The 25,016-nt window shown below is 45.2% G+C and overlaps 1 protein-coding gene across 1 annotated transcript in view; it reads left to right on the top strand.

Annotated features, from left to right (window-relative positions):
* The first annotated feature begins 21,951 nt into the window (after positions 1–21,951).
* Positions 21,952–25,016, top strand: part of FLT1 (fms related receptor tyrosine kinase 1) — a 172,639-nt gene continuing 169,574 nt past the window's right edge. Inside the window, exon 1 of the mRNA XM_059995932.1 lies at positions 21,952–22,255. Within this exon, the coding sequence (XP_059851915.1) occupies positions 22,192–22,255 (64 nt within the window). The 5' untranslated portion in view covers positions 21,952–22,191. The remainder of the gene's footprint in view (positions 22,256–25,016) is intronic.

Here is a 25,016-nt window from a genome sequence, read left to right as displayed (position 1 = left end):
ATGAGCATCCCCCGCCAGGTGGTACATTTGTTACAACTGATGAACCTACACTGACACATCATCATCACCCAAGTCCATAGTTTACATTAGGGTTCATTCTTGATGTTGTGCATTCTATGGGTCTAGACAAATGGACAAGGACGTGTAGCCACCATTGTAGTATCACACACAGTAGTTTCACTGCCCCTAGAATTCTCTGTTCTCCACTCTTCCTTGCTCCCTCCCCATAAGGCCTGGCAACCACTGATCTCTTTACTGTCTCCATACTTTTGCCTTTTCCAGAATGTCATAGTTGGAGCCACGCAGTACGTAGCCTTTTCACATTGGCTTCTTTCACTTAGTAAATGTTCGTTTTTTTAAACCAGCGAAAGAATCTCTTCCTGTCAAGCTCCTGTCTATGTATTTTGCTTCCAAAGCTTGTTCTGATTGCTTTCTTCTGCCCTCCGATGGCTGGACGCATATACCTACCTCACTCTTAGTGTCCCTGGGACGTTACCTCAAGAGCATTGAAATGACACAGCTTTCTATCTTTAATTACATAAAGTTTGATGGGACATTCATAATTAAAACACACTCTTGCCTACACACCAAAAAAGGATGACATGGACCCACTAAGGGGGCATTTGGGAGGTATGTCTGGGGGCCAGGGTACAGCAGACTTACTATTGCCGTTCAAGAATGATGAGTAATTTGTAAAAATAGTTAGTTCTACCTGACATGCAGATAGAACCCGTGTTGAAAAATGCTGCCTATGCTCTCTAGGTTCATTTAGTTAGAAAGTATTTCATTTACCTGTTATACCCCGCAGAAAACGACTACATATTTATTGTCTTAGATCTTGGCCTCAAAGATTTGAAAGCAATTCTCCACCACGACAGCTAGTGGCCAAAACCCCAGGTTACCTTAGGACTTCATGATTTAGTAGGATTGCAAAGCTGTCAAGGGGTCCGGGGCCTCTTTGTCCAAGGAGCTGGATGGACCCTTCAAACAGGGGTTCCCAGACACACAGGTGGTGGAGCTCCTGACTGTCATGTAGTTCTTAGGGAACACCGTGAAAAACATGCTAAATTAAACAATAAGTTCAATAATGATGATGGTGATGGTAGTCATAGTTAACATTTATTGAGGGCTTACTATATGTCACTCATGGTTCTACTTGTTTTGAAGTTTATCCCATATAATTCCCCCAGTGAGGTAATACTGCTCTACTATGATTATCCCCGTTTACAGAGGAGGAAACTGAGGCTCAGAGAGGTTAAGGAATTTGCATCAGGCAGAGGCAGATGTGGTTTTGTGGGCCGGATGTATATGCCGTTTTAGAGGCCCCCTTTAAGAAAAGGAATACAAACACATGAAAATAAATTGGGATAGGCCCTTGGGTGAGCGGTCCAGAAGCTTAAGCTTCCCGTACGATTGGCCTCTGGCCCAAGACCACCAACCAGGAAGGGAGAGAACCAGAGTGGAATCGAGGCAGCCTGGCACCAAAGACCAGGACTTTACCTCTATGAACACGTAATGTTAGGCTAAAGTTTCATGCCATCTCAGACTAGCTTATTATGTAGCTAGGTGGAAAGAGGTGTCAAAGTTATGAGAAAGAGTTGATATAAAATTTTTAAGTAGAGAGAAAGTTTCTATTAACTTGGTATTTTCTGCAAATTTCTGCTCAAAATCTCATCTAATTCCTGAGCGCCAGAGTTTCACAAAAACATAGTTTATAAATCTTGACCTAAATGATTCAAGAGAAAACACATCCTGTTTCTTTTTTAATGTCCAGATTTCTATATAATCCAAGTTTTTAGGATTATACTCGTACATTGAAAAATATTTTTAAATTCCCCAAATGTTATCATTTTCTATGTAGTGTGTAATCCTACAATATATAGTAATTTGGACATCTAAAATATTATTTAAATTTAATGCCAATTTAAATTGAACACCAAGTTCAATAAAGAGTGTTATGGGGGTAATAAAAAGAAGGGAGAGAGAAATGGAATTGGGAAGATTTTTAAAGTGAATAGTATGTATATAGATGTTCACTGTATTATTCTTTTTACCCTTTTTTAAAAATTGAGATGTAATTGATGTATAACATTGTATTAGTTTCAGTTGTACAACATAGTCATTGTATTAGTTTCAGTTGTACAACATAGTGATTCGATGTTTGTATATACTGTGAAATGATCTCCACCCTAAGTCTAGTTAACATCCATCACCACACATAGTTACAAAAATTTTTTTTCTTGTGATGAGACATTTTAGGATCTATTCTGTTAACAACTTTCAAATAGGCAGTACAGTATTCTTAGCTATAGTCACCATGCTGTACACTACATCCCCATGACTTATTTATCATATAACTGGAAGTTTGTACCCTTTGATCCCCTTTACCCATTTCTGGCAACCACCAATCTGTTCTCTGTATCTAACGAGCTTGGTTTTTGTTTTTTAGATTCTACATATAAGTGAGGTCCTACAGTATTTGTCTTTCTCTGACTAATTTCACTTAGCATAATGCCCTCAGGGTCCATCCATGCTGTCACAAATGGCATGGTTTCGTTTTTTATGGTTGAGTAATATTCCACGTAGTATATATACCATATTATCTTTATCCATTCATGTATCAATGGACACTTACGTTGTTCCCATATCTTGGCTATTACAAATCATGCTGCAATGCACATGGGGTGTGCAGATATCTTTTTTTTTTTTTTTTTTTTTGCGGTACGCGGGCCTCTCACTGTTGTGTCCTCTCCCGTTGCGGAGCACAGGCTCCGGACGCGCAGGCTCAGCGGCCATGGCTCACGGGCCCAGCCGCTCCGCGGCACGTGGGATCTTCCCGGACCGGGGCACGAACCCGCGTCCCCTGCATCGGCAGGCGGACTCTCAACCACTGTGCCACCAGGGAAGCCCTGCAGATATCTTTTCAAATTAGCATTTTTGCTTTCTTTGAATAAATACCCAGAAGTGGGAATTGCTGGATCATATGGTAGTTCTATTTTTAATTTTTTGAGGATGGTATTGTCTGCATTTGGGCACTTGAATTCTTACGTGAGACCAAAGCAGGAGAGATGTATTTTGTTCAAAATTTAAATTTTCATGACATATTATCTGATGTAACTTATCTGGTCAGTTTGTTTGGACAAACTCAGCTTTATTTGACATGACTTTATTTGACTCCTAGGATAGACGAGATCTTGGTGTTCTGTACAAGTTGATGTAATACCCTAATGTACTTCAGGGTATCCTGGGCAAAAAATGAAAGAGGTATTCGCAAAGGCCCGTAAGGGGCTGGGGAAGGAAAGTGAGGACTGTCTGCATTGGACCTGAAAGTGGACAGGGACCAGGTATCTTCATTGGACCTGAAAGTGGACAGGGACCAGGTATCTTCAGGGTTCATGAGTTGTCAGCTGTAGGTTCATTTGGGTAGCAGACCTGATGTGTATTTGAGGTCAAAATCCTACCATGTGTTAAAAAAAATTACCATGTTAATAAAAGTATTCATCTGCTTGAAAAGACAAAAGACCTACAAAAAAGAAAAAAGTAGACTCAGTTTTCTTTCCCTGTAAATTATGCCTGTAGAGTTCTTGGTTTGGTGTCAAGCATGTAAATGGTTGTTTTCATTGTTATCCCTAACATCCTTCGCTATCATATTTGAAAATATGATAGCATATTTGAAAATATGCCTTCACATATTTGAAAATATGCCTATACAACCGTTCAGAGCAAGGCATCCCATATGTTTACTACCAATGCAGAGTATTGATGTTTTATGGGACGGGCAGACCTATCTGTGGGATGGGCTGGATTGAGCTGGGCTCCCTCTGCTGCTTTTCTCATTAAGAACCAGGCCCTGAAAAGTTTGTGCTGGGAGAGTTGGTGATGTGCAGATATACACTGCTGGTTCCCGAAAGCCGTGTGTCCTCCCCTCCCATCACGTGGTCCTTTTTGATATCTTATGTTCCCCTTCAAGATAACACTTCATAGTTTTTGTAGTTTGATTTGGGATTAAAATGTTGAGAGTGGGATTACTTTGAGTTGCTCAGTGGTGTACAGTCTAAGAGAAATAGCCCTCCAGGCTCTATGCTGCCAGACTGGCCTTGGTCCTAACGTTTCAACCTTCAAGTTTCATGGTGAAAACATGGTGGGAAAAGTCCATCCCACCTATTCACAGCTTTATGGGTTTGAATCATGTCCCCATCACCTTCTTTCCAGCTGGAGGCATCTCTAGTGTCTCAGCCCATCCTCAGGGCCAACAGAGCTAGCTGGTTGACTAGTTTAGTTACCCTTCTGTGCAGGGCCGGCTACGTAATTTGCAGGGCCCAGTGTAAAACGAAAATGTAGAACCCCTTTCCAAAAGGTATTAAGAATTTTAGGATGGCTACAGCAGAGCATTAAACCAAGTATGGGCCCTTCCAAACATGGGGCCGTGTACAGCTGCATGGTTTGCCCTCTGAAGTGGCCCTGCTCCTATGGACTTTCCTCTGATGCTTATACCTTTGGGGGGGCTCATTAACAGAGTTATTGATGATGGTAGTTCAAGTGAAAAATCATGCTTTCCAGCAGTGATAAATCCATACTTTCTGTGTTGTTGTTGTTTTATTAATTCAAATATGTTTTCTGGTATTTTTGTCTTTCTGAGCCAATCAATGGCAATTACAAAAAATCTGAGTACATGTTTTTCTATCCTCTTAATCATTTTACAGTGGAATGTTCTCTAAATTATCTCTAAGAATCCATAGCCTTTAAAATTATGGATACCGGGCTTCCCTGGTGGCGCAGTGGTTGGGAGTCCGCCTGCCGATGCAGGCGACACGGGTTCGTGCCCCGGTCCGGGAAGATCCCACGTGCCGCGGAGCGGCTGGGCCCGTGAGCCATGGCCGCTGAGCCTGCGCGTCCGAAGCCTGTGCTCCGCAACGGGAGAGGCCACAACAGTGAGAGGCCCGCGTACTGCAAAAAAAAAAAAAAAAAAAAAAAAAATTATGGATACCAAAATTAGACACAATATTCAGTTATGCTATGAAGGCTGACAGGGGTTCAAGACAGTGGAATTGATCAATCAATATGATTGCAACATCAAAATGTCTGATTTTTCTTTTTTCGATTTGCTGGTATTCAATTTAGAATTTCTGGATCTACTGTTCATACGTGAAACCAGTTATAGCTTTAATTCTGACACGTTCCTTATTTGTTTTTGGAGTCAAGCTTATGGTAACCTTATAAAACAAATTTGATAGATTTCATACCTCTTCTCTTGATCAGTTTTATGAGATAGAGATGATCTGGTTCTTGAAGATTTATTAAAATGTACCTGGAACTAATGTGATTGTACATATTTTGGGGATGGGGGTAGGTGGGAAGGAGATGGATGGGGGGGCATTAATTCAGGCTCTTTAATGGTTATTGATCTATTTGAGTTTCCTAATTTTTCTTCTTAAGAAGTTTTAGTTGTTTAAATTTTTAAATTAAAAATAAAGAAAAACGGGGCTTCCCTGGTGGCGCAGTGGTTGAGAGTCCACCTGCCGATGCAGGGGACACGGGTTCGTGCCCCGGTCCGGGAAGATCCCACATGCCGCGGAGCGGCTGGGCCCGTGAGCCATGGCCGCTGAGCCTGCGCATCCGGAGCCTGTGCTCCGCAACGGGAGAGGCCACAGCAGTGAGAGGCCCGCGTACTGCAAAAAAAAAAAAAAAAAGAAAAAAAAAAAAAACAATAATCCAAAATTCTATCACCATTTTTAATATTTTGATACACATGCTCAACCTTTTTTGAGAAAAAAGTCATGATAATTTGTCAAGATAATCCATGCAGAAAGTATAAAGATGAAAGTTATTTTTAAAGTCACTCCAAACCTCACCATTAAGAAATAACCATCATTAATAAGTCAACCTTTTTTCCAGACAATTTTCCTTTTTTTTTTTTTTAATTTATTTATTTGGCTGCGCTGAGTCTTAGTTGTGGCATGCGCACTCTTCGTTGCAGCATGCACGTGGGATCTAGTTCCCTGACCAGGGATCCGAACCCGGGCCCCCTGCATTGGGAGCGTGGAGTCTTAACCACTGGACCACCAGGGAAGTCCCCACACAATTTTCAATGCATTACAGACAGAGGCTGGATGGATGATGAGTGGATGAATGGATATTTATAAATGCTATTTTTAGATAGATAGATAGGAATATTTATAGATACTGTAGTTTTACTTGAATTTATTCAAAGAAAAAAGAAAAGTAAAACTGAATTGCAAATGAGAGAGATTAATTTCTTTAAGTTTTCTCAAAAGTGAAGAACATAATTTTTTTTTAATTAAGGTATTCGATCCATTGTGTTTTTAAAATTACATTAAAAATTTTTTAGGTAGCATCAATGGACCCCCTGCCATGAGAGCAGATGACAGTAGTATCTTACTTCCTGCCACTTCTCTTCCCCTCCTGATTTTTGCCCCAATTCACAACATTTACATTCTACTAAGTAGCATAATTCTCAGAGTTGTTTAGTATGTATGTATGTATATATGTGTGTGTATATATATATATACACTATGTATATACACACATATATATATGTCTTGAGTGGATTTAGTGTTTATCTTAAATCTTTTTACTGTGGTTTCCTCATTTTTATATTTGATTACTTTTTTTAATTGGCTGGATTTATTGTCAAGTCATATGGCTTTTCCATGAAGAGTCCTGGCATTGTGTTCCCCCAATTCTTCCATGTTTGAGAAACGTCTGCCTCTGCCTTTCTACTTCAAAAACATCCTGGCCTGGTCTAGTATCCTTTCCCATAGAACTCACCCTGTTGTCTTCTCTCAATGAGGGAGAAGTGTGTGGCCAGTCTAATTTCTCTCCCTTATAAGTAATTTGTTTTTTGGCCTGAATACCTGATAAATTCTTCCTTTATCCTTAAAGTTCAATAGTTTAATTAGAAGTTGTCTCCTTGGTATTATACTGTATTATGTTTTTCTGGAACACGATTTGTTCTTTTGATCTGCAGAGTCAGTTCTTTCACAGAATTTTTTTTTTTTTTTGCGGTATGCGGGCCTCTCACTGCTGTGGCCTCTCCCATTGCAGAGCACAGGCTCCGGACGTGCAGGCTCAGTGGCTGTGGCTCACGGGCCCAGCCGCTCCGCGGCATGTGGGATCCTCCCCGGACCGGGGCACGAACCCGTGTCCCCTGCATAGGCAGGCGGACTCTCAACCACTGCGCCACCAGGGAAGCCCTTTCACAGAATTTTTGTTCCATATTTTAATAAATATTCTCTTAAATTTTTAGATTCTTTACTTCAGGGACATCAATTATCTTAAGTTGGTATAACTTAATCTTTTTTCCATTACTATTAGTGTCTCATTAGTTGCTTTCATTTCTTTGTCTTTTTCATATATATTAGTTCAAATAACTCATGACTTTCCTTTATGTCAGTAATTAGATTCTCAGTGGTATCTGTCTGTTCTTTCTGTTCCTAATTTATATGTTTATTATGTCATGATGTTGTTTGAGAGTTCCATTGGTTTCCTTATATCTGCAAACTTTTTAAATTTCATTTTGTTGTTTCAATACATTAGGCTGGGCTAGGTTCTGCTACACTAATTAGTTAACTAAAAATTCCCAGTGGCTCATCACATACAGGTTTATTTTTTTTTCATGCAAAGTCAGCTGAGGGCTCACAGTTTTCCAGCGTAGCTCCTTTCTAAGAGATAACTCAGAGCCCAAGATATTTTCATCTTCTTTTTCCTTCCAGTTTTATTGAGATGTCATTGACATACAGCACTGTATAAGTTTAAGGTGTGCAGCACAGTGATTTGACTTACATCCATCATGAAGTGATGACCACAGTTAAGTTTAGTGATTGAACGAACATCCATCATCTCATATTGATACAGCATTAAAGAAATAGAAAAAATATATTTTTTTCCTTGTGTTGAGAACTCTTAGGATTTATTCTCCAATATACTTGCATCTTGAAGCTATACCACCGGCTTCTAAGTTGCCGTGGCAGGAGAAATGACAGCATAAAAAAACTCACACCTGCTGACCTGGAATTTTCTGGAATTGGCCTGAAATCATCACACCCCACTTACATTTATTTCTAGAATCTACACTTTTTGCACAGAACTAGTCAGATGGTTAGTATTAAGCACAAGGAAGGCAAAGAAATGCAAAATGGCTATATGTGCAGGAAGAAGAAAACGACACAAGATTTGGTAAACACGTAGCATTATCTCTGCCCCATTTACCATAACATCCTTGAGCTCTTGCTTTACTGAATCCATGGGTTTTTAAAAAATCATTCTCTAGTGTAAAGAGATCAGGATGAGTTTTCTTCATTCATTTGAGTTAAGTTGTCTCCAAACTTAAGTTCTTCACCAGTCTCGTGCTGGTCTGTCTGTTTCCTTCCTTCTTCCCTCTCTTCCTCTTTCTTTACTTCTTTTATTCCCTCCCTTGTTGTATATTTGCATAGTTGTCTTGCTGGTTTTTTTTTTTTTTTTCATCTTAAGCAATTCTGTCCAGACCTTCTATTTTCTCTGATACAATATGGGGGACTTTTTTTTTTTTACTTCTTTAACACTGTGTCTAAAAACAGTGTTTCTTCTCCAAATAATAGTTTGTGGTTGAGCATTTCATGTTATATTTTTAAAATAGGAATGAGGGGATGGTGGGAAGGGAAGAGTTTATCTGTGGTGCTAAGTAGGATTTGTCAGGCCGTGTGGTCCTCTGCTGTCTTGTGAGATTTTGTTAAAATGCTCATGCAGGATTCCAGAGACCCCAGGAGGATGGTCTCAGGTCTGGGAGTCCTAGTGATGTGCTCATTCGTTTGTCTATTGCTGCTACTTGTCAGACAGAAGAGCTAAAAGATGAAGACACCCACGTAGCTTGGTCCCCTCTAGTGGGTATTCGTGGCGGGTAGAGTAAGCATTCCTAGGGTCTCTGCGCTCACTGACAGGGTTTGGGTAGAGGCTGGGATGAGAGGTCTAGCCTTGCTGTGCTGTTCAGCCCTGCTGCAGAGTTTCCTGTCTCCTTGGGTACTAATATTTGAAGCGCATTTCATGAAGCTGTGTTTCCATCCTTGCCTCTTTGCCATTAATGCAGATCTGGGGGATGGTTTTCATGATCTCTTTTCTTTAGATATTAAGCAAGGGAAATTCTTAGATACGAATCTCATCTGTCATTTTGAACCTTTAGTCCAATTTTGTGATTTTTTTCTATAGGTAACTGTCAAACTCATCTAAGTTTTCAAAGTGATGTGCATACTTTAGTTCAGAGTTTTGTTATGATTTTTTTAAAGTTCTGGACTGTATCTGTCGAGTTAGCTCTGCTGTGTGGCCCCTTTGTCCCTACTAATATGGTTTATTTTTGTTTCTTTTCTCTCTCCTTTTTTCCTTATCACTCCTGCTAAAGAGTTATCTAGCTTTTGACTTCAAAATAATAATAACAATAGAAATCCTACAAAAGTTTAAGACACGTTCTCTATTCTTAGTGAACTTTTAACAAAGGTATGAACATTAGGAAATTAAGATTTAAATTTAATATTATTGACTAGAAGGTAAAATTGTAGTTTTAAGAATTAAGGAAGCTGGGGAGTTCGCTGGTGGTCTAGAGGTTAGCATTCGGTTCTTTCACTGCCGTGGCCCAGGTTCAATCCCTGGTTGGGGAAGTGAGATCCCGCAAGCTGTGCAGGTAGGAGTAGCTTATTAACCTGCTTGGGCGGGCTGTCCTCACAGAGCACCACAGGCTGGGTGGCTTAAACAACAGAAATTTCTTTTCTGTCAGTTCTGGAGGCTGGAAGTCCAGACCAAGGTTTCCTCCTCTCTCCTTGGCTTGTAGATGGCCATCTTCTCTCCCTGTGCTTTTATACCATCTTCTTCTCTGTACCTGTCTGTGTTCAAGTTTTCTCTTCTTATAAGGACACCACTCATAGTGGATTAGGGCCCCCTCTAATGACCTCATTTAACTTTAATTAAATAACCCTATCTCCAACTACAGTCCCGTGCTGACACACTGGAAGTTAGGACTTCAACGTATGAATTTTGGAGGGACACAGTTAAGCCCATAACAAATAAATCAGGAGAAACTTTTGTAGTAGTTAGGATATAGGCTAAGAGATTCAAAAATATAGTGGCAAAAAAAAAATGTTATTTTTTCTCATGAAACAATCTAGAAGGATCAGGTGGTACAGGGCTTCTTCCTTGTCATCCAGAGACCCAAGTCCCTCCTGGCTGTTGCCCCATCCTCTTCTAGAGAACTGGTCTCATCTCATGTCTAGAACTCGGTCGGCATTCAATGAGCACTTCTGGAATAAAAGAAGGAATGAATGAATGACATGGTGTGTTCTGGGGCAAGGAAAGGACTAGCTTAAAGGAAGTAAGAATCTTGATAGAAATAAATAAGCAGAAAACATGATTAACTATATATTTCTGACCAGATTTGAGGAGGCCTTGAAAGCCAAATGATACTCCAATAAAGATGCTAAACAAAAAAAAAAATCCAAAGGGAACTCACAGGGTATTGGAATGAAAAGGGATGAAGCAAATTCAACTCAGTCATTTTATACAAATGAGGAAACGGAGGCTCAAGGAAGTGAATTAATTTACCCACATGGCTAAGTCATGCTATCCAGGATTCTAATTCAATCCTTCTGATTCCAAGTCAAGGTTAATAGGAGGGATACGGATACTCTAGTGTTTTACATGGGAAGGACGTGCTGTGTGCTGTGCTTCAGGAAGGCCAGTTTTTATGGCTCTTAATGTGTCGTTCATCAATGACTTTCCATATACTCACTGTGGCTGACATTGATTTTGCTCACACAAAGGATAATCTCTGTCCTCTCGGTTGCTAACAGATCCCTGATCTTGTTCCGGTTGGTGGGAGAGAAAGAGATTCTTTGCTCTAGGAGACAGTGCCCTGCCCTGTGTGTGTGGTGGGGATGGGGATAGGGTGGCAGGGAATTAATCAGGATGGTCCTAAGCCAATCATGTTCATTTCACTCCCCTTTGCCAATGATTGGTCTGACAGTTGACAGGGGACCCAGTCTGGCCAATGAGACGTAAAGGAGATTTTTCTGGGTAGCTCCTGGGAGAGTTTTTCTCACCTCATAGATAGATAGAACCCAGCAAGGAGAAGACCTCTTTGCCCCACTCACTGCCTTGAATGTAGTTGCATAAGTCACCTTGTAACCATAAAGCAACATCAGAGATGGCAGGGCAGACAGACTGAGACCGCCTGCCTGGGTACTTTGCAACCATGTGGAGTTGCCACATCTGACCTGGAACTGCCTTCTCCAGACTAAGGAGTAATTGTTACTTTAATTAACTTTAGTCTTTATTGCTTAAGTCACTTGTAGTCAAGTATGCTGTTACTTGCAACCCAAAGCATGCCTAACTAGTATATTCATTATATTTGCTTTTTAAACAAGCACTTAAATGCCTAAAAACATCCTTGCAGTTCCCAATAGTTTCTCAACAAGAAAGCACAGGATAAAAGGCAGAACTGTACGTTCTAGAGGTGTGCAGGGGAGAGGGGCCTGGTTGACTGTCATGCTGAGGGGAGACTTCATGGTACATGTGGCACTTAGACCAGGATGTGCACAGCAGGTGAGAGCTGAACAGGCAGGAGAGGGTGTCAGGTGCCTCAAGGAGAGGTAGCAGGTCCCAGCACGAGCTGAGGATGACAAGTCTTTCACATGCCTCAGGGGACAGGATTGCAGTCTGCATTTAAATGCCTGCCGGAGTGTTACCAGCCTCCCAGATCCCATGGAAAGCTGTGCTCTCAGTCTTCCAGAAAACCCTGTGGATGGTGGTTAATGGAGCCGGGCACGTGAGGAGGTGGGAAGCTCTGCAGTGGAGAAGCACCTGTATAGTCTTCTTTCACCCCAAATCTAGGCTGTGCTCTTCACTGCGTGGGGTCCGTGTCTTCCTACTATACCTTCCTCCTGAGACTGAGATCTTTATCTCCTTTTGTGGTCATTCTTAATTTTGTTTATATATTTATTTTTTAAAATTTATTTACTTTTGGCCATGCACCGAGGGCATGAGGAATCTTAGTTCCCGACCAGGGATCAAACCCGTGCCCCCTGCAGTGGAAGCTCTGAGTTCTAACCACTGGACTGCCAGGGAATTCCCTGGTCATTCTTTTTTTTTTTTTGCGGTACACGGGCCCCTCACTGCTGTGGCCTCTCCCGTTGCGGAGCACAGGCTCCGGACGCGCAGGCTCAGCGGCCATGGCTCACGGGCCCAGCTGCTCCGCGGCATGTGGGATCTTCCCGGACCGGGGCACGAACCAGTGTCCCCTGCATCAGCAGGCGGACTCTCAACCACTGCGCCACCAGGGAAGCCCCCCTGGTTATTCTTAATTTTAGTATCAGGGGACCAGGCCAACGGTCAGGAAATTTACTTCACTGCCCTAGAGGGTTCTCTTAAGCTAATGGCGCTCCTGGTGTCCTGTTGCAAACTTCCCAATTGCTAGGTGTGGTCAGGCTCCTCAAATCACCTAACAGTATCAATGATGACAAATAACAAAACCATGTTTTTATTCAAGTGATTCTTCATGTGTGAGGCATGACACCATGGCTGTAGAGGGAAACCCGGTCTCTTGTACGCATGTGTCACTAACTGAGTCCCTTGGCCTTAGCTGGATGCATCACTTAGGACTTTGAGGTTTCATTTTCTTCATTTATAAGGAGTGAATCACTGGGGCTTTTCTAAACTGAATTCATATAAGCGTTGTTAATTACAGCTGCTGTTCTTTCTAGATACTGAGATCACAGGATTCCTTCTTCATCCTCCACCACCATGTCTACAGTGGGGGATTTTTAAGTCCAGAGAACAAATAAGCAATGGCAAAAGCAAGCTGTAGCTTGCCTGCCAAGCAGGAGGAATGGTGGCCACAGGAGGGCCAGGCAGGCCAGCAGCCCTTTTGTTAAGTCCTTTACCTGTGGATTCTCCCTGGTCCTTGAGTTCTGCCAGACCTTGTGGAACGACGGAACGGGGAGGGGGTGGGGAACATCGGTGGGCTCGGGAGGGGACCACATCTGCTGTTACCCTAGCTGAGCCTCTCGTGTGATCCTGATAGCAGTTACAGCCAATTTCAGCTCTGCTGATGGCAGGTAAAGGAAGCTTTTATCCACACGTGTGGAATGCTGCAGGGTGACACTGGGCCCCCAAAGACCAGCTCCGTGGTGGTAGCAGCGGTTAGTGGGAAACTCAGGAAAGGAGATCTTGGGACAAGAGGAGGTTGGGGAGGCCTTCTCCAAGATGCGTCTCCCATCACTGCCAGCCTTTGTGGATCAAGGTTTTTGCCTGTTAAAGGAGCAGGTTTTCCTATATAAAGCTCAGGGTTTTATACCGGAACTTCAGTAGCAGAGGCCCATGGAGAGAGGGGATGGGCAGCTGGACCAGGGCAGGGTGGAGAGGAAAGGGAGCAGTGGAACCTGACATATAAGCTGGTCCCTGCAGGGATGGCTATGAGATGCAACAGTTACTCAGCAGACGGGCATCTGAGGATGGGGCCAGCAACTGGAGGCTGTCAGCATTAGAAGACCCTTGAAATCAGACAAGAGGCAGGGTCTCAAATGATGCCCTAGGGTAAGGGGAAGTGGCTCTGTCCTCTAGGGACAAGGCTCGTAGGTGTAGACAGTGTGGTGGGCCGTTCGAGGCCCAGTCCCGTGGGAGACCTGGAAGTTGAGGGCAGAAGTGTGGTCCACCCCGTGGGGGTAGGTAGGGGAGGACCAGTTAGGGAGAGTGCAGGGGGCATGCCAAAGAAACATTACTAACGTCACAAGAGCTAACACTTACTCAGTGTTATAAATACACTATTGTAAACACTTTTCTGGATTTCTCTTTTAATCCTCACAACAACCCATCAGCCCTGCTGACGTCCCAGGATAAGGGACTGGGGCCCAAGGAGGTTAGGTGGGTTTGCTCAAGGTCATATATCCAGCAGGAGACAGAGAGCCCCTGGCCGGCTGGCCCTAGAAGCGGCACACATCGCCCCAGACTCGCAGAAGTGCTTTGCTCTCTGCTTTCCGTTGCTTTCTGAGTGCAGGTGACCTTCTGCTCAAAGGTGGTCATCTTGACCTAACTGAGATCTGAGCTGACCTGCAGACAGATCCTTCTTCCGCCGAGTTATCAGATCATTTCACGATGATCCAGGGGATGAAGCAATGGGTCTTTAGGAACCAGCTCTCTCCTCCCCTATGATGAGCTTGGCATTAACAGACCAGAAGAGCTGAGGGGATTCTGTGTGTGGGAGTGGAGTCTAAGCCGTAAGCCCAAGGAGGTCCTGCAGATCCAGGTTCATTGTGGGCAAAGCACATCACCTCTCTGCCTGTTTCCTTAAAGTAAGATCAAGCGGTTGGACGTGATCGTCTCTGAGGTTCATTTGTACATTAATATTTTATGATTCTATGTGTTATCTTCCCCAGTCAGTCTTCTGGAATCTTCCTTTGTCCAACCTTAGACACTTCTTCATATGTTCTAGAAAAAATGTCTCGCAATATTGCCTTTCTGTTCCTAAATTGCCTAGGATGCTTGCCAACAAATCCTGTTTCATTTTGTTTTTTAAAAAACACATAGTTTTTAAGGTCTTTATATCATGAGACGATTAAGCATGGGTTTCTATCCTTCCCCCCTCAGCTTCATTTTCTTTAGTGAATGGTCACCCACGACAATTTCTGAGTAAATACGATGGAGGAGAAAAGCGATTTTCAAAGCTTGTGCATTTCTCTCCTCTCCATCACATACAGAATATTTTCCTCGATTCTCCTTTTAAAAAATATTCCTATTTTCTTTATTTTTCCTTCTTGATCTTGTTTCTGCTTATCTGTGTTACTTCTGAATACAGCAGTACTTTTCAAAACAAGTGTAGTTTTTAAACCATCAGTTTCCCTTGTGACTGCTTTGTACCTATTCATACCTCTTATCAACGAACATTGGATTTGCTGGAAACTTGTCCTCTTGACTGTCAGTGAAACCAAAGCTCTGGTCACCAGGTAACATTCACTGTCCTTCTTTTCTCTCTAGCTTCACTTTTTTCTAGACTCAGAGCCTAAAATTTACTTCGGGTCGATAGTTCGCATTTTTCAGTTTTAGACTAGGAAAGAAAAATGTATTTTATGAAGAAAACATTTTAAACATATACCTAAGAAGAAAGAAATATATATAAATTACATACCCATGATTCAACTTCAACATTACCCATATAGGGCCTATCTTGTTTCATCTTTACTCCTTTTGGATAATTTTGAAGCACATCTCAGACATTTTATCACTTTATCTGTGATTACTTCAAGATGTGAAGAAAGGGAAGTCTATTTAAATAATAAACTATGTATTTTATTAAATAACTATTATTTATTATTAAATTATTATTATTATTATTATTTGGCTGGGTTTTAAATTTCATCAAGAAAACCACCATAGTATTTGACTTGCTTTGGACATTGATCTGTTTTATGTCCAAAACCAAGATTTGTTTATCATATCTTGGCGTCAACTTTTTTTCTCTTACGGAGACAAACGGGGGTATACACCAAAATACAGAGGCAATGATTCTGATATTTTTTATAGGTGTTCCGAAGAAGTTTTTAGTATAAAATTATAGAAACAAAGTTATTTAGCAGTTTAACGTTAGTGGAAAGCAGCTTATGATGTCATGTCTTTCACAGAAGCCATGTTCTCAGTTTAGCCAGAACTTGATTTTATGGAATATTATTTTTTCAACAGAAAAAAAACCTAAAGCCACTTATTAAACGCAGGCTTCCCTCCACAGTTGGATTAGGTGAGCTTGGGGGTCTAACTTTCTTACGAAATGACATATTTGCTAGATTGTGCGTCTGATGTCAGATTTGCCAGTTTGCATCTTTGAAAGTTACAGGGCCCCGTTCCTGCATCCTGGCTGACTGCTGGTTCACGTGGGCCTGTGGTCCAGGGCAGAGAGTGGCTGGGCTCCTCCCTGACTTCTGCTGCTGCTGATACGCATGAAAAGTACATCTGGGAGGAGTCTGGAAGAGATCAGGAAGGAAAGGGATGGTCTTCCACGGAAGCGGCCAGCAGACCTGCCCAGAGGCTGTGTCTGGGTATGGCGGAACTTTGGAAGAAGGAAGGGCTGAAGGTGGAGAGCTCTGTTTCTCAGACGTGGGAATCCAACTCATGGCATTTAATAAACTTCCTAGTCACAGCCCAGCCGTTACATAAAACTCAGACGTTATGAGTATATAAATTTGGGTCCAGTCTTAGGGTACAGCAATCTGATGATGACTTTCTACTTCCTTAAAATGTCTGGACCTGAGCCAGACGATCACTTTAAACCCAGTCTTGGCTCAAGGAGGAAAATAAAGTAGGCTGCTTTCAGTTGCCCACTCACCCGAACCTGGCTGAAACCAACAGATGCTTCCCCTCCTCTCCCACCAGCCTTCCCATCCTGGCAATGAGTCCTCCCTGGAACCCTGGGGCTCTCCTGGACTCCTCTGTCTCCCTCACCTCGACCCCAGTGTTAACTTCTCTCTCCATCCCTTCTCCGAACTACTAACCAGAGCCACCTACCCTCTTGCTTTCTCCTTCCCGTCATTGTTCCAGTTCTATCGTATTGCCGCTTAATAGTTTGTTTCTTCCTAGATTTATTTAATAGTTTATTCCTTTCATTTGTCTTCCCTTTAATCCCCTATATGCTAGTCTAACCATCCTAAACTATCCTTTCCTAGGACTGGCAGAATGAAACACATTTAAAAATTTACCTACCAAGTAGTCAAGGTCCCTCAGCCTTACCTGCTGAAACTTGCCTCGCTGTTCCCTGACACCCTCCCTCCTCCACTGGCCGCCCCTGCCCCTCACACGTCCCCCCACCCCCATAGCGGGCTGGTTTTGTTCCCTTCGCTCCTTGTCAGAATGCCTTCCCCTCTCTGCCCACACAAATCTGTTACTACCTTCAAAACCATTTCCCAATTCAGTGAGGAACAGTTCCTTTTAGTACTCACAACTGTATCTTGTTCTTGCCTTAGAACTGTTTTAATTGCAGTAGAATTGTTTCCTAATGTTTCATGAAGTCTGGCCTTCTCAAATAAATGGAAGGCTTTCTAGGGCAATAATTATATCTTCTATTCTACCGTCTTCAACAAGACTGGCCCAGGATTGCGTATGGGTACAAAAAAAAAAAAAAAATGTTTACTGAATGAGAGAATACATTTTCGGAATGGCTACCGAATGTCTGGATGTGCCTAACTGACTAACATTCCAATGTCAAATTACATGCATTTGGGGATTATATATAATGGTGAAATTGAAATGTCCGGCAGCAGGATAACATTTTACAGCTATTAAATATAATAATTATGAAGGCTATATAGAAACACAGAAAATTAAAAGCACTCTCTAAGAAGATGACTAACATGAAATATACCAAAGAGATCTCGGTGGGTTTATGGAGATGATGGGGTTATGATTCATCCTCCAGCCCTCTCCCCATCTTTGCGTCTGGCTAAAATGTTTTATAACTAAAAGAGTATATTAAAAGTAATGTCATATTTTTTAAAAAGAGTAAAAGTCAATAGCTGACAGTTATAGGCTGAGATAAAATTAACCTTTGGCAGAGTTGTTAATTCTATTGATTAGATGACCACTGTACAGACTTCCTTAGCCAGCTACTTTTCCTTTAGGTATTAGTCCCTTCTCTGTTTTGCTATCTCCTGCCCCAATCTTCTCTAATTATCCCCATCTGGGCTTTTAAAAAAAACTTTCCTAAAATACCTTGAATAAAACTCACCTGTCTTATTACCTCTTGCTAGGACCATCAATTATTCCTGAATAATGACATGGTAGATGGTAACAAGCTAATATGCAGCCTCCCTTGGTGATGACGCATGACACATCATGCATCAGAGATAATGACACAAAGAACGCTTCGGTTTACTTAATGTCTGCTGATTCCTCTCTCCCTTCCTCCTTCCCTCCCTCCCTTCCTTCTTTCTTTCCTTCCGTCCTTCCTTTATTCAGCGCTGCCCTGGTCAGTGATTTTGATGATGATACAGAAGGCATATGTATACTATTTTTGGATAATCTGAAGCAGGGCATATAGAAAATGCACTGACTTTTCTATATGCCAGAAAGATTTCAACAGGCCAGAAAGATGGACTAAATCAAACAAGGAATTTAATAAGAGTGGGTATAAGGGTCTGCAATTTGGGTCATCAAAAGCTGTGGTTGTCCGGTACAGCCAGACCACAGCTCCTGTGAAAAAGCCTCAGGGCTTTTAACCAACAGTGAGTTCCACAAGCATCCAGGGTACAAAGTGGCCCACAGAAAGGGCTCCTTTGATCTTAGGCTGCAGTAACAGAAGTATAGTATCCATGTCACAGTTCCTACGGAGGAGGTGCAGGGCTAACCAGGAGACCAGAGCTAGGAGACTCCGCCTCAGAAAGAAGCTGAAAGCCCGAATCAATCAAAATGAGATAAATGGCTGCAGCACCAACCTATGTGAGGAGCAGGTAGTCAGGGATGGAGTGAAGCACATGGAGCCAGAACAAGAGGAGTGAGCACGTCCGTGGGGGGCAGGCAAGGAACTCCATCAGAACCTATCAGCATTGGAGAAATGGAACCGTGGGTGTGCCTGGCTGGCGAGCTCAGCAGAGCTTGCCCAAGGAGGATTGTGGGCATGTGATACTCAGATCTAGGAACCTGAACTGTCAAGCAGAGATGTGCTGGGAGCTTTTTTTGCCATATAACACAGAAGGGTTTTAGAAAGTCATTTGGTTCTTGTAACCAACCATACATATTTATGCTATGCAGTGTGTAACCGTGGAGTATAGTTTTTCTTTGCTCTGAAGCCACCTAACCCAGGTGGGGACAAAGTCCTGATTGAGACCTGGTGACTGCAAGCTGATCGGCTGTACCCTTGGTCCACCCTAGGAAGATGAGGCCCTGGGTTCCCTCCCGTCTCTCACAGGGATGCTACCACACTATTGTTCAGTCTTGAATATTAAAGCTGTTGGTTTTACCAAGTGTGCCTCTGAATAGGGGCTAGAAAGAATCCTCAAGAGAATGTTTGTAGCTGATAACAAGAGAGAATGTCTGGTTTTGCAGGAGATGAAACGTTCTTTTGTATGTGAGCAGGAAGCAAGCAGATAGTCTATTTCAATAGCTTTTTATACCCACCAGGCATGTTGAAATTGATCTTTTCCATCACTGTTATCTATAAAACCCCTTTCGTTAGTGATTTAGTTGGAAGGGTGCTGTAGCCCATTCTTGTTCAAAGGTCTTATCTCTTTTTTGGGGGGTGGGGGTTGAGAACCATACCTTTACTTCCCATTAGTTTAGCTTAGATATTCATTTATCTAAATGCTAATATTTATCTGAGCTAAAATGAAATTAAGAACAAAACCTTGTGAGAACTTGTAGCATCTTGAGTTCTTTGTTAGGAGGCTAATGCAACTAACAAAGTAAGACGTAAAGAAATTGCTGACTATAATTAAAACCTGCAACTTTTCGAAAGAATAGTTGGGAATTTGTGGAAGACCACTCTTAATGCAGAATGATTTTGGTGTAAATTAAGTTAGATTCGACCAGGACTCTTTTAACCTTAAATAGTTGAGCAATATGCTAGTATTGGTTTTTTTTTCTTTAATTTTCTTTCTTTATTTTTAAAATATATATATTTATTTATCTTTGGCTGCGTTGGGTCTTCCTTGCTGTGCGTGAGTTGCAGCGAGCGGGGGCTACTCTTCGTTGCGGTGCACGGGCTTCTCACTGCGGTGGCTTCTCTTGCTGCAGAGCACTGGCTCTAGGTGCATAGGCTTCAGTAGTTGTGGCACACGGGCTCAGTAGTTGTGGCTCACCAGTTCTAGAGCGCAGGCTCAGTAGTTGTGGCGCTCGGGCTTGCTTGCTCTGCTGCATGTGGGATCTTCCTGGACCAGGGCTCGAACACGTGTCCCCTACATGGGCAGGCGGATTCTTAGCCACTGCGCCAGCACGGAAGTCCCTATGCTAGTATTGTTGATGGACGTCTGAGGTCATGAAGATTGTTTCAGCTATCCATCAGATACCCGTTGTGGCTTCACAAGTAAACTCGATGCAGAGTCATGTCTGACAGCTGGTATGTGAAGTGTTGTCTCTCAGATAGCATTTGAAGGGTTGTAGTAAACTTTTGTAGACTGTACTATGGACCGTTTTCCCCCAGGGTCAGCTAAGTGTCTCTCCTAAGAAGCGCTCCTGAGTTCTCGGACGGACCACCTCTTCTCATCGTGAGGGAGCCCATCGTGAACCCAGGCTCCCTCCAGCACTGGGATCCTCACACTGTAATGTCGTGGCCTCTTTACGCGTCAACCTCCTCTCCAGATTCTAAGCCCGCTTCTTGGGAGAGAGCATGGGAGGGACAAGCAGCTCTGAAGTGAGGCAGGGGGACACCTCGTTTCTGCGGGTGTGTCCCAGACTGTGACCGAGGCTGGGGGATCCGTTGTGAGTTAAGATCCGCTGTCAGGCTCTAACCCTGAGATACGTAATTAACTGTTCACGGAATGATGCTTCGGTTTTGAAGGAATCAAGCTTGGGAGTAGGAGCCCTAGAAAAAGTGGAGAAGCCAGCAGGCGCGCAAAGGCTCCGCGTGGTCTCACTCTCCTCGGAGCCGCGTGGGGCCGCCACTCCCGAGCCCCAGCGCCAGGCGGGCGGACGCGCTGTTCCTGCGTGGGGCTCCCAGCGGCGGGGACCTGTCCTGGCCCTGCCGCTCAGAGGTGTGGCAACTCCGGGTTGCCTAACCTTCCCCGGCGGGAGGCAGTCCAGTCCTTCAGGAAGAGTCGCTGGCCCAGTGTTTAGGAGCCATCACGCTCCTTTTTATCGTGGCCATCTGGCATTTTGCAGTAGAAGTATTTTTCAAACCAGCGGTATTTACAGGGACAAGACTGGGCTGCTCCGTGGAGCCTAGGACGATATCAGCCTTTGAGGCAATGGAAACGTAATTGGGGAACGAGGTGGAATTAGTGTCATCGCAAATGATCTAGTGCCTCATGCTGATTTCCCGGGGTTCGGAGGGCAGTGGAGTCACTCATCTTGCGTAGCAAGCAGCCATCAGAAAGACTCTTCTTGAGCATTTGGGAAATAAAGTTCAAGTGCTCGGCCTTTAAAAGTTGCAGGAGCAGCTTCACGTCCCAGCTTTTTACAAGGTATCATGATGTTATTGCTTGTTTTGCTTCTAGGAAGCCGAGGGTTTAGGAAATGACTTGGGCGGGTGCATCTGTGAGGTCGAAAAAGACACAGACGCGCTCCCCAGGGACCCGAGCGGCTTCGCTGTCTTCCCGAAGGTGCCAGCCAAGCGTCCGGTCCCCGCGGGCGCTCCTGGCGCAGTCCCCTGTGCCGAGGGTGTCCGGCGCCTCCCTAGACGTCTGGGGACAGTTGGGAGAGTCGCGGGGCGGCGGGACAGCGCGGGAAGAGCAAGGAAGGGGGAGGGAGCCGGCCTGCGCCTCGCCCCTCCGTGCCAAGGACACCGTCGCGGAGGCGCGGCCAGCTTCCCAGGGTCGGACTTTCCGCCCCGGGGGCCGGGCGGTGGAGGTCCAGCCCCGTCCCCTTCCCAGCTTCGGGCGGCCCCCAGGGCTGAGTAAGCCGGGCGGAGGGAGACTGCAGGGATTTCCTGAGAGCTAAAGGAGGAGGAGGGGACCGGGACAGGAGCCGGGAGCAAGGACCGTGAACCTGCCCGGCGGCGGTCCGGGGCCGCGCCGCCCGCGCCTCCCCACGCGCGCTCCCTCCCCGCCCCCGCGCCCGGCGGCCCCCGCCCCCTCCCGAGCCGTAGGGAATCAGGTCCCGGAGGAAGAGGGTAGGTGGGGAGGCGGATGAGGGGTGGGGGACCCCTTGACGTCACTGGAAGGAGGTGCCGGGGTAGGAAGTGGGCTGGGGAAAGGTTATAAATCGCCCCCGCCCTCGTCTCCTCTTAATCGAGGTCCGCTGGAGGCTCGGAGCGCGCGGGATCAGCACTCCTCGCGGCTCCTCCCCGGCGGCGGCGGCGGCGGCGGCGGCGGCTCGGAGCGGGCTCCGGGGCTGGAACGCAACGGCCGGAGGACGCCGGGCTGCGAGGATTACCGGGGGAAGTGGTTGTCTCTCGGCTAGAGCCGCGGAGAGGGGCGCTCGGGGCGGAGGGCCGGAGCGAGAGGAGACAGGCTCGGGCGGCTGCGGCGGGCGCCCGCGAGGAGCGCGGGCACCGGACGAGCAGGCCGCGTCGCGCTCACCATGGTCAGCTGCTGGGACACCGGGGCCCTGCTCTGCGCGCTGCTCGGCGGTCTGCTTCTCACAGGTGAGGCGCGGCCGGTGCCGGAGGCCGGCGCGGGGCTGGCGGGGGCAGGGGCGCAGCCCGGGGGGCCGGGTGCGCGCGGGGAGCGAGCTCGGAGGGAACCGAGGACACTAGTTGCAGCGGACACGCCTGGGGCCGTGACGCCCTTTCTCCTCCGCCGGGCGGTCGGGCTGGGCGCCTCGGAGAGCAGCTGGCTGGGGTCCGCGAGCATCGCCGCGCTCGGGTCCGCGCTGGGGCTGCCCCTTGCGGCTGGAGTCGCTGATCCTCGCTGCCTGGCCAACTCCCCCAAGCCGGGGCCCCCCTCCCAGGTTCTGGGCTCGGAAAGTGCCGCGCACCCGGACCTGCCCGGCACCCAGAGCCTGCTCTCAGGTGGCCTGGCCGGGTCCGTGAGGCCCCCGGATCAGCGGCTCCTAGGACAACCGCGTGGCTGCCCGGGGACTGGGCTGAGGCCCGGCCTTGGCGATGTCTGGCACGGGCCGCGACGTCGCGCCTCCCGAGGGAAGGAGGTGAGCCCCTTTGGAGGGGATCGCGTGCCTGGCGGGAGCACACAGATACCTGAAGATGGCAAGAGCTGGTATTCTTCGACCCACTCTGGGCCCCCGAGCTCGCGTGTCCAGGGAACGTTCCCCCAGCGTCCTCTCCTCCCTCCCCCCCGCCCCCCCCCAGTCGCCGGCCGCTGGGCCTGAGCGCTGGGCGCGCATCCATCCGAGTGGAGCCTCTGCCACGGGTCCAGCCCAGGTCGCCGACCTGAGTGACCTTGACCGACGAGGGCAGTCGAGGACCCAAGTCCCGTTAAGTTTCAGAATTGCAAGCCTAGTCTTTTAAGTTCCGAGAGAAGAAAGGGCAAATGATTTGGACCAAAAGGTGCGGTTTGAGGAATCGGTGAGGTCCGCGCCTTTGCTGGGCGTTAGGGACACTGGCGGCCGAACCTTCAGGGACCAGTAGGTTGTACCTGGTTAGTGTGGCGGTGGCCTCCACCGAGGCGCCAAAACCCGAGGGCATTTAGGGACTCGGACTTGCCTTTTCTGCTCAGCGGGGCTCAGTGGCCAAGCCCCCTGGTTTAGTCCCCCTGGGCGCAGAGAGCCAGATTTTGGAGCGCCTGTCTCTTAAGCGTCGTGGAGGAAAGGTAAAATATGAAATAAAATACAGTAACATAGATTATTGCAAAGATCCCTGGGTAGGAAAGTCCGTAGGGTTGAGCATATATTTTTTTAAATGCTTGTTAAACTCAAAAGGCAGTAACAAATATTCCTTCTCAAGGGGAAGACTAATTAAACCACTTGTTTCTTAATAACAAGTAATAGTTCCACCTGGGTGAAGCTGTTAAACCGAGAGGCAAGGCGAATTCGTACTAAATTGGAGAGAACTCGCTCTAAGTTGGAAATGTTGCTAAAATAACTATACGAAGTGAAGTACTGCTTTTCTGTTTCAAAATTGCATTTGGGGGTTTGAAAAGTCATGTGTTTTGAAATACAATTGCTTGGAGCATTTAAGTAACTTGCTGAAGTCCATCGTCTATTATGTAAAAGTAAATCTAGGTAAATTACTGTGAATCCAGAACATGGAGGGGAAAGTATATGCTTTATTGGATTTTCTGCTTCACACATAGACATCTTTATTTTGTTTCAAAAACTAGCAAAGAATAGTTCTGTTCGTGGTTCAAAGCAACTTAGATCCGTGGAAGCGTTTCAGAAACGCGAGTGAGATCCTCTTATGATTCCCCTTAGATTTTACTTAAATGAGGCAGAAATCTTGGAACTCTTTTGTGATTTTTAAAAAAACGTTTTACATATGTGTTATAGGGAGAAAGCAAGACAAACATTGGCAAGGTGAGAACCTCTTCACCTGCCGGTTTAGGGAATGTTCTATCAGCTGTTGGGGTCTGTAATCGCCAATCTAAACCACAGGCTTCTGCCGCGGGTTAACAGCTGCGTCACAGTAAAACAATCAGGTACCTGCTTTCTAAGCTGCGTCAGCGCTTTCAAACTGAACGAGGGGCTGCATGTCTCGGGAGTGGTGTCTAGATAGGGGCCAGGTTTCTGCCCTGTGGATTTATGAGGAGTTCAGCTTGCACCCATCACGGGCCAGCTCTGCTCACTGTTGGGTGCTATATAATTTTATGAGTTTTTAATATTACGTGTGCGTTCACTGAGGTATAAAATAATCAGAGGTTCAGTAATACAAAAAGATAATGCCTTTCCCCGCAGAGAGTGTATTTACCTTCTTCTAAATATCCTGGGAAATAAAAACACTGCAGTATTCACGTGCTTCCAAGTCCTCTATATTGCAATCTCTTCCTCTAAAAAGGATACTAGGCTTCCTTTCTCCAGCTCAAAGTCTCATTTTCTTATTTTAAGGCAGCACACCCTTGATGAAAGCCGCAGACCCTTTTTGTCTGGCCCCCCCTTTTCTAGAGTTTTTGAGCAGCTGACATGTACAATTTGCTATAGCTAATCGGAAATGCTGCACTTGCCAATTTTGTGAATGGAGTTAATTAATGATAGAAAGTTAAATCAAAAGTGTACATGACAGTGATCCCCACTTCCAAAATGAACGTACTAAATCTCTCAAAATCAAGCTAATTTTGCATAACCGTTTGTCTTTTCTCCAAGGTTTAGAAAGCCACACTTTGGGTTGTGTTTTTCCGGAATTGTACGTTTGAAATGTTAATTCCGTGCACGTTTGGTGGTCCACGTAGTTTTCCAAATGATGGATCACATTGCAGATAAATTGTAGGTGGTCACCTACTCTAGTTCCTCAATAT

Source organism: Delphinus delphis, chromosome 18 (genome assembly GCF_949987515.2).
Source record: "Delphinus delphis chromosome 18, mDelDel1.2, whole genome shotgun sequence".
In the NCBI taxonomy this organism is placed as follows: Eukaryota; Metazoa; Chordata; class Mammalia; order Artiodactyla; family Delphinidae; genus Delphinus; species Delphinus delphis.
The sequence above is the reverse complement of the archived record's forward strand: the minus strand, read 5'-3'. Positions and strand labels throughout refer to the sequence as shown.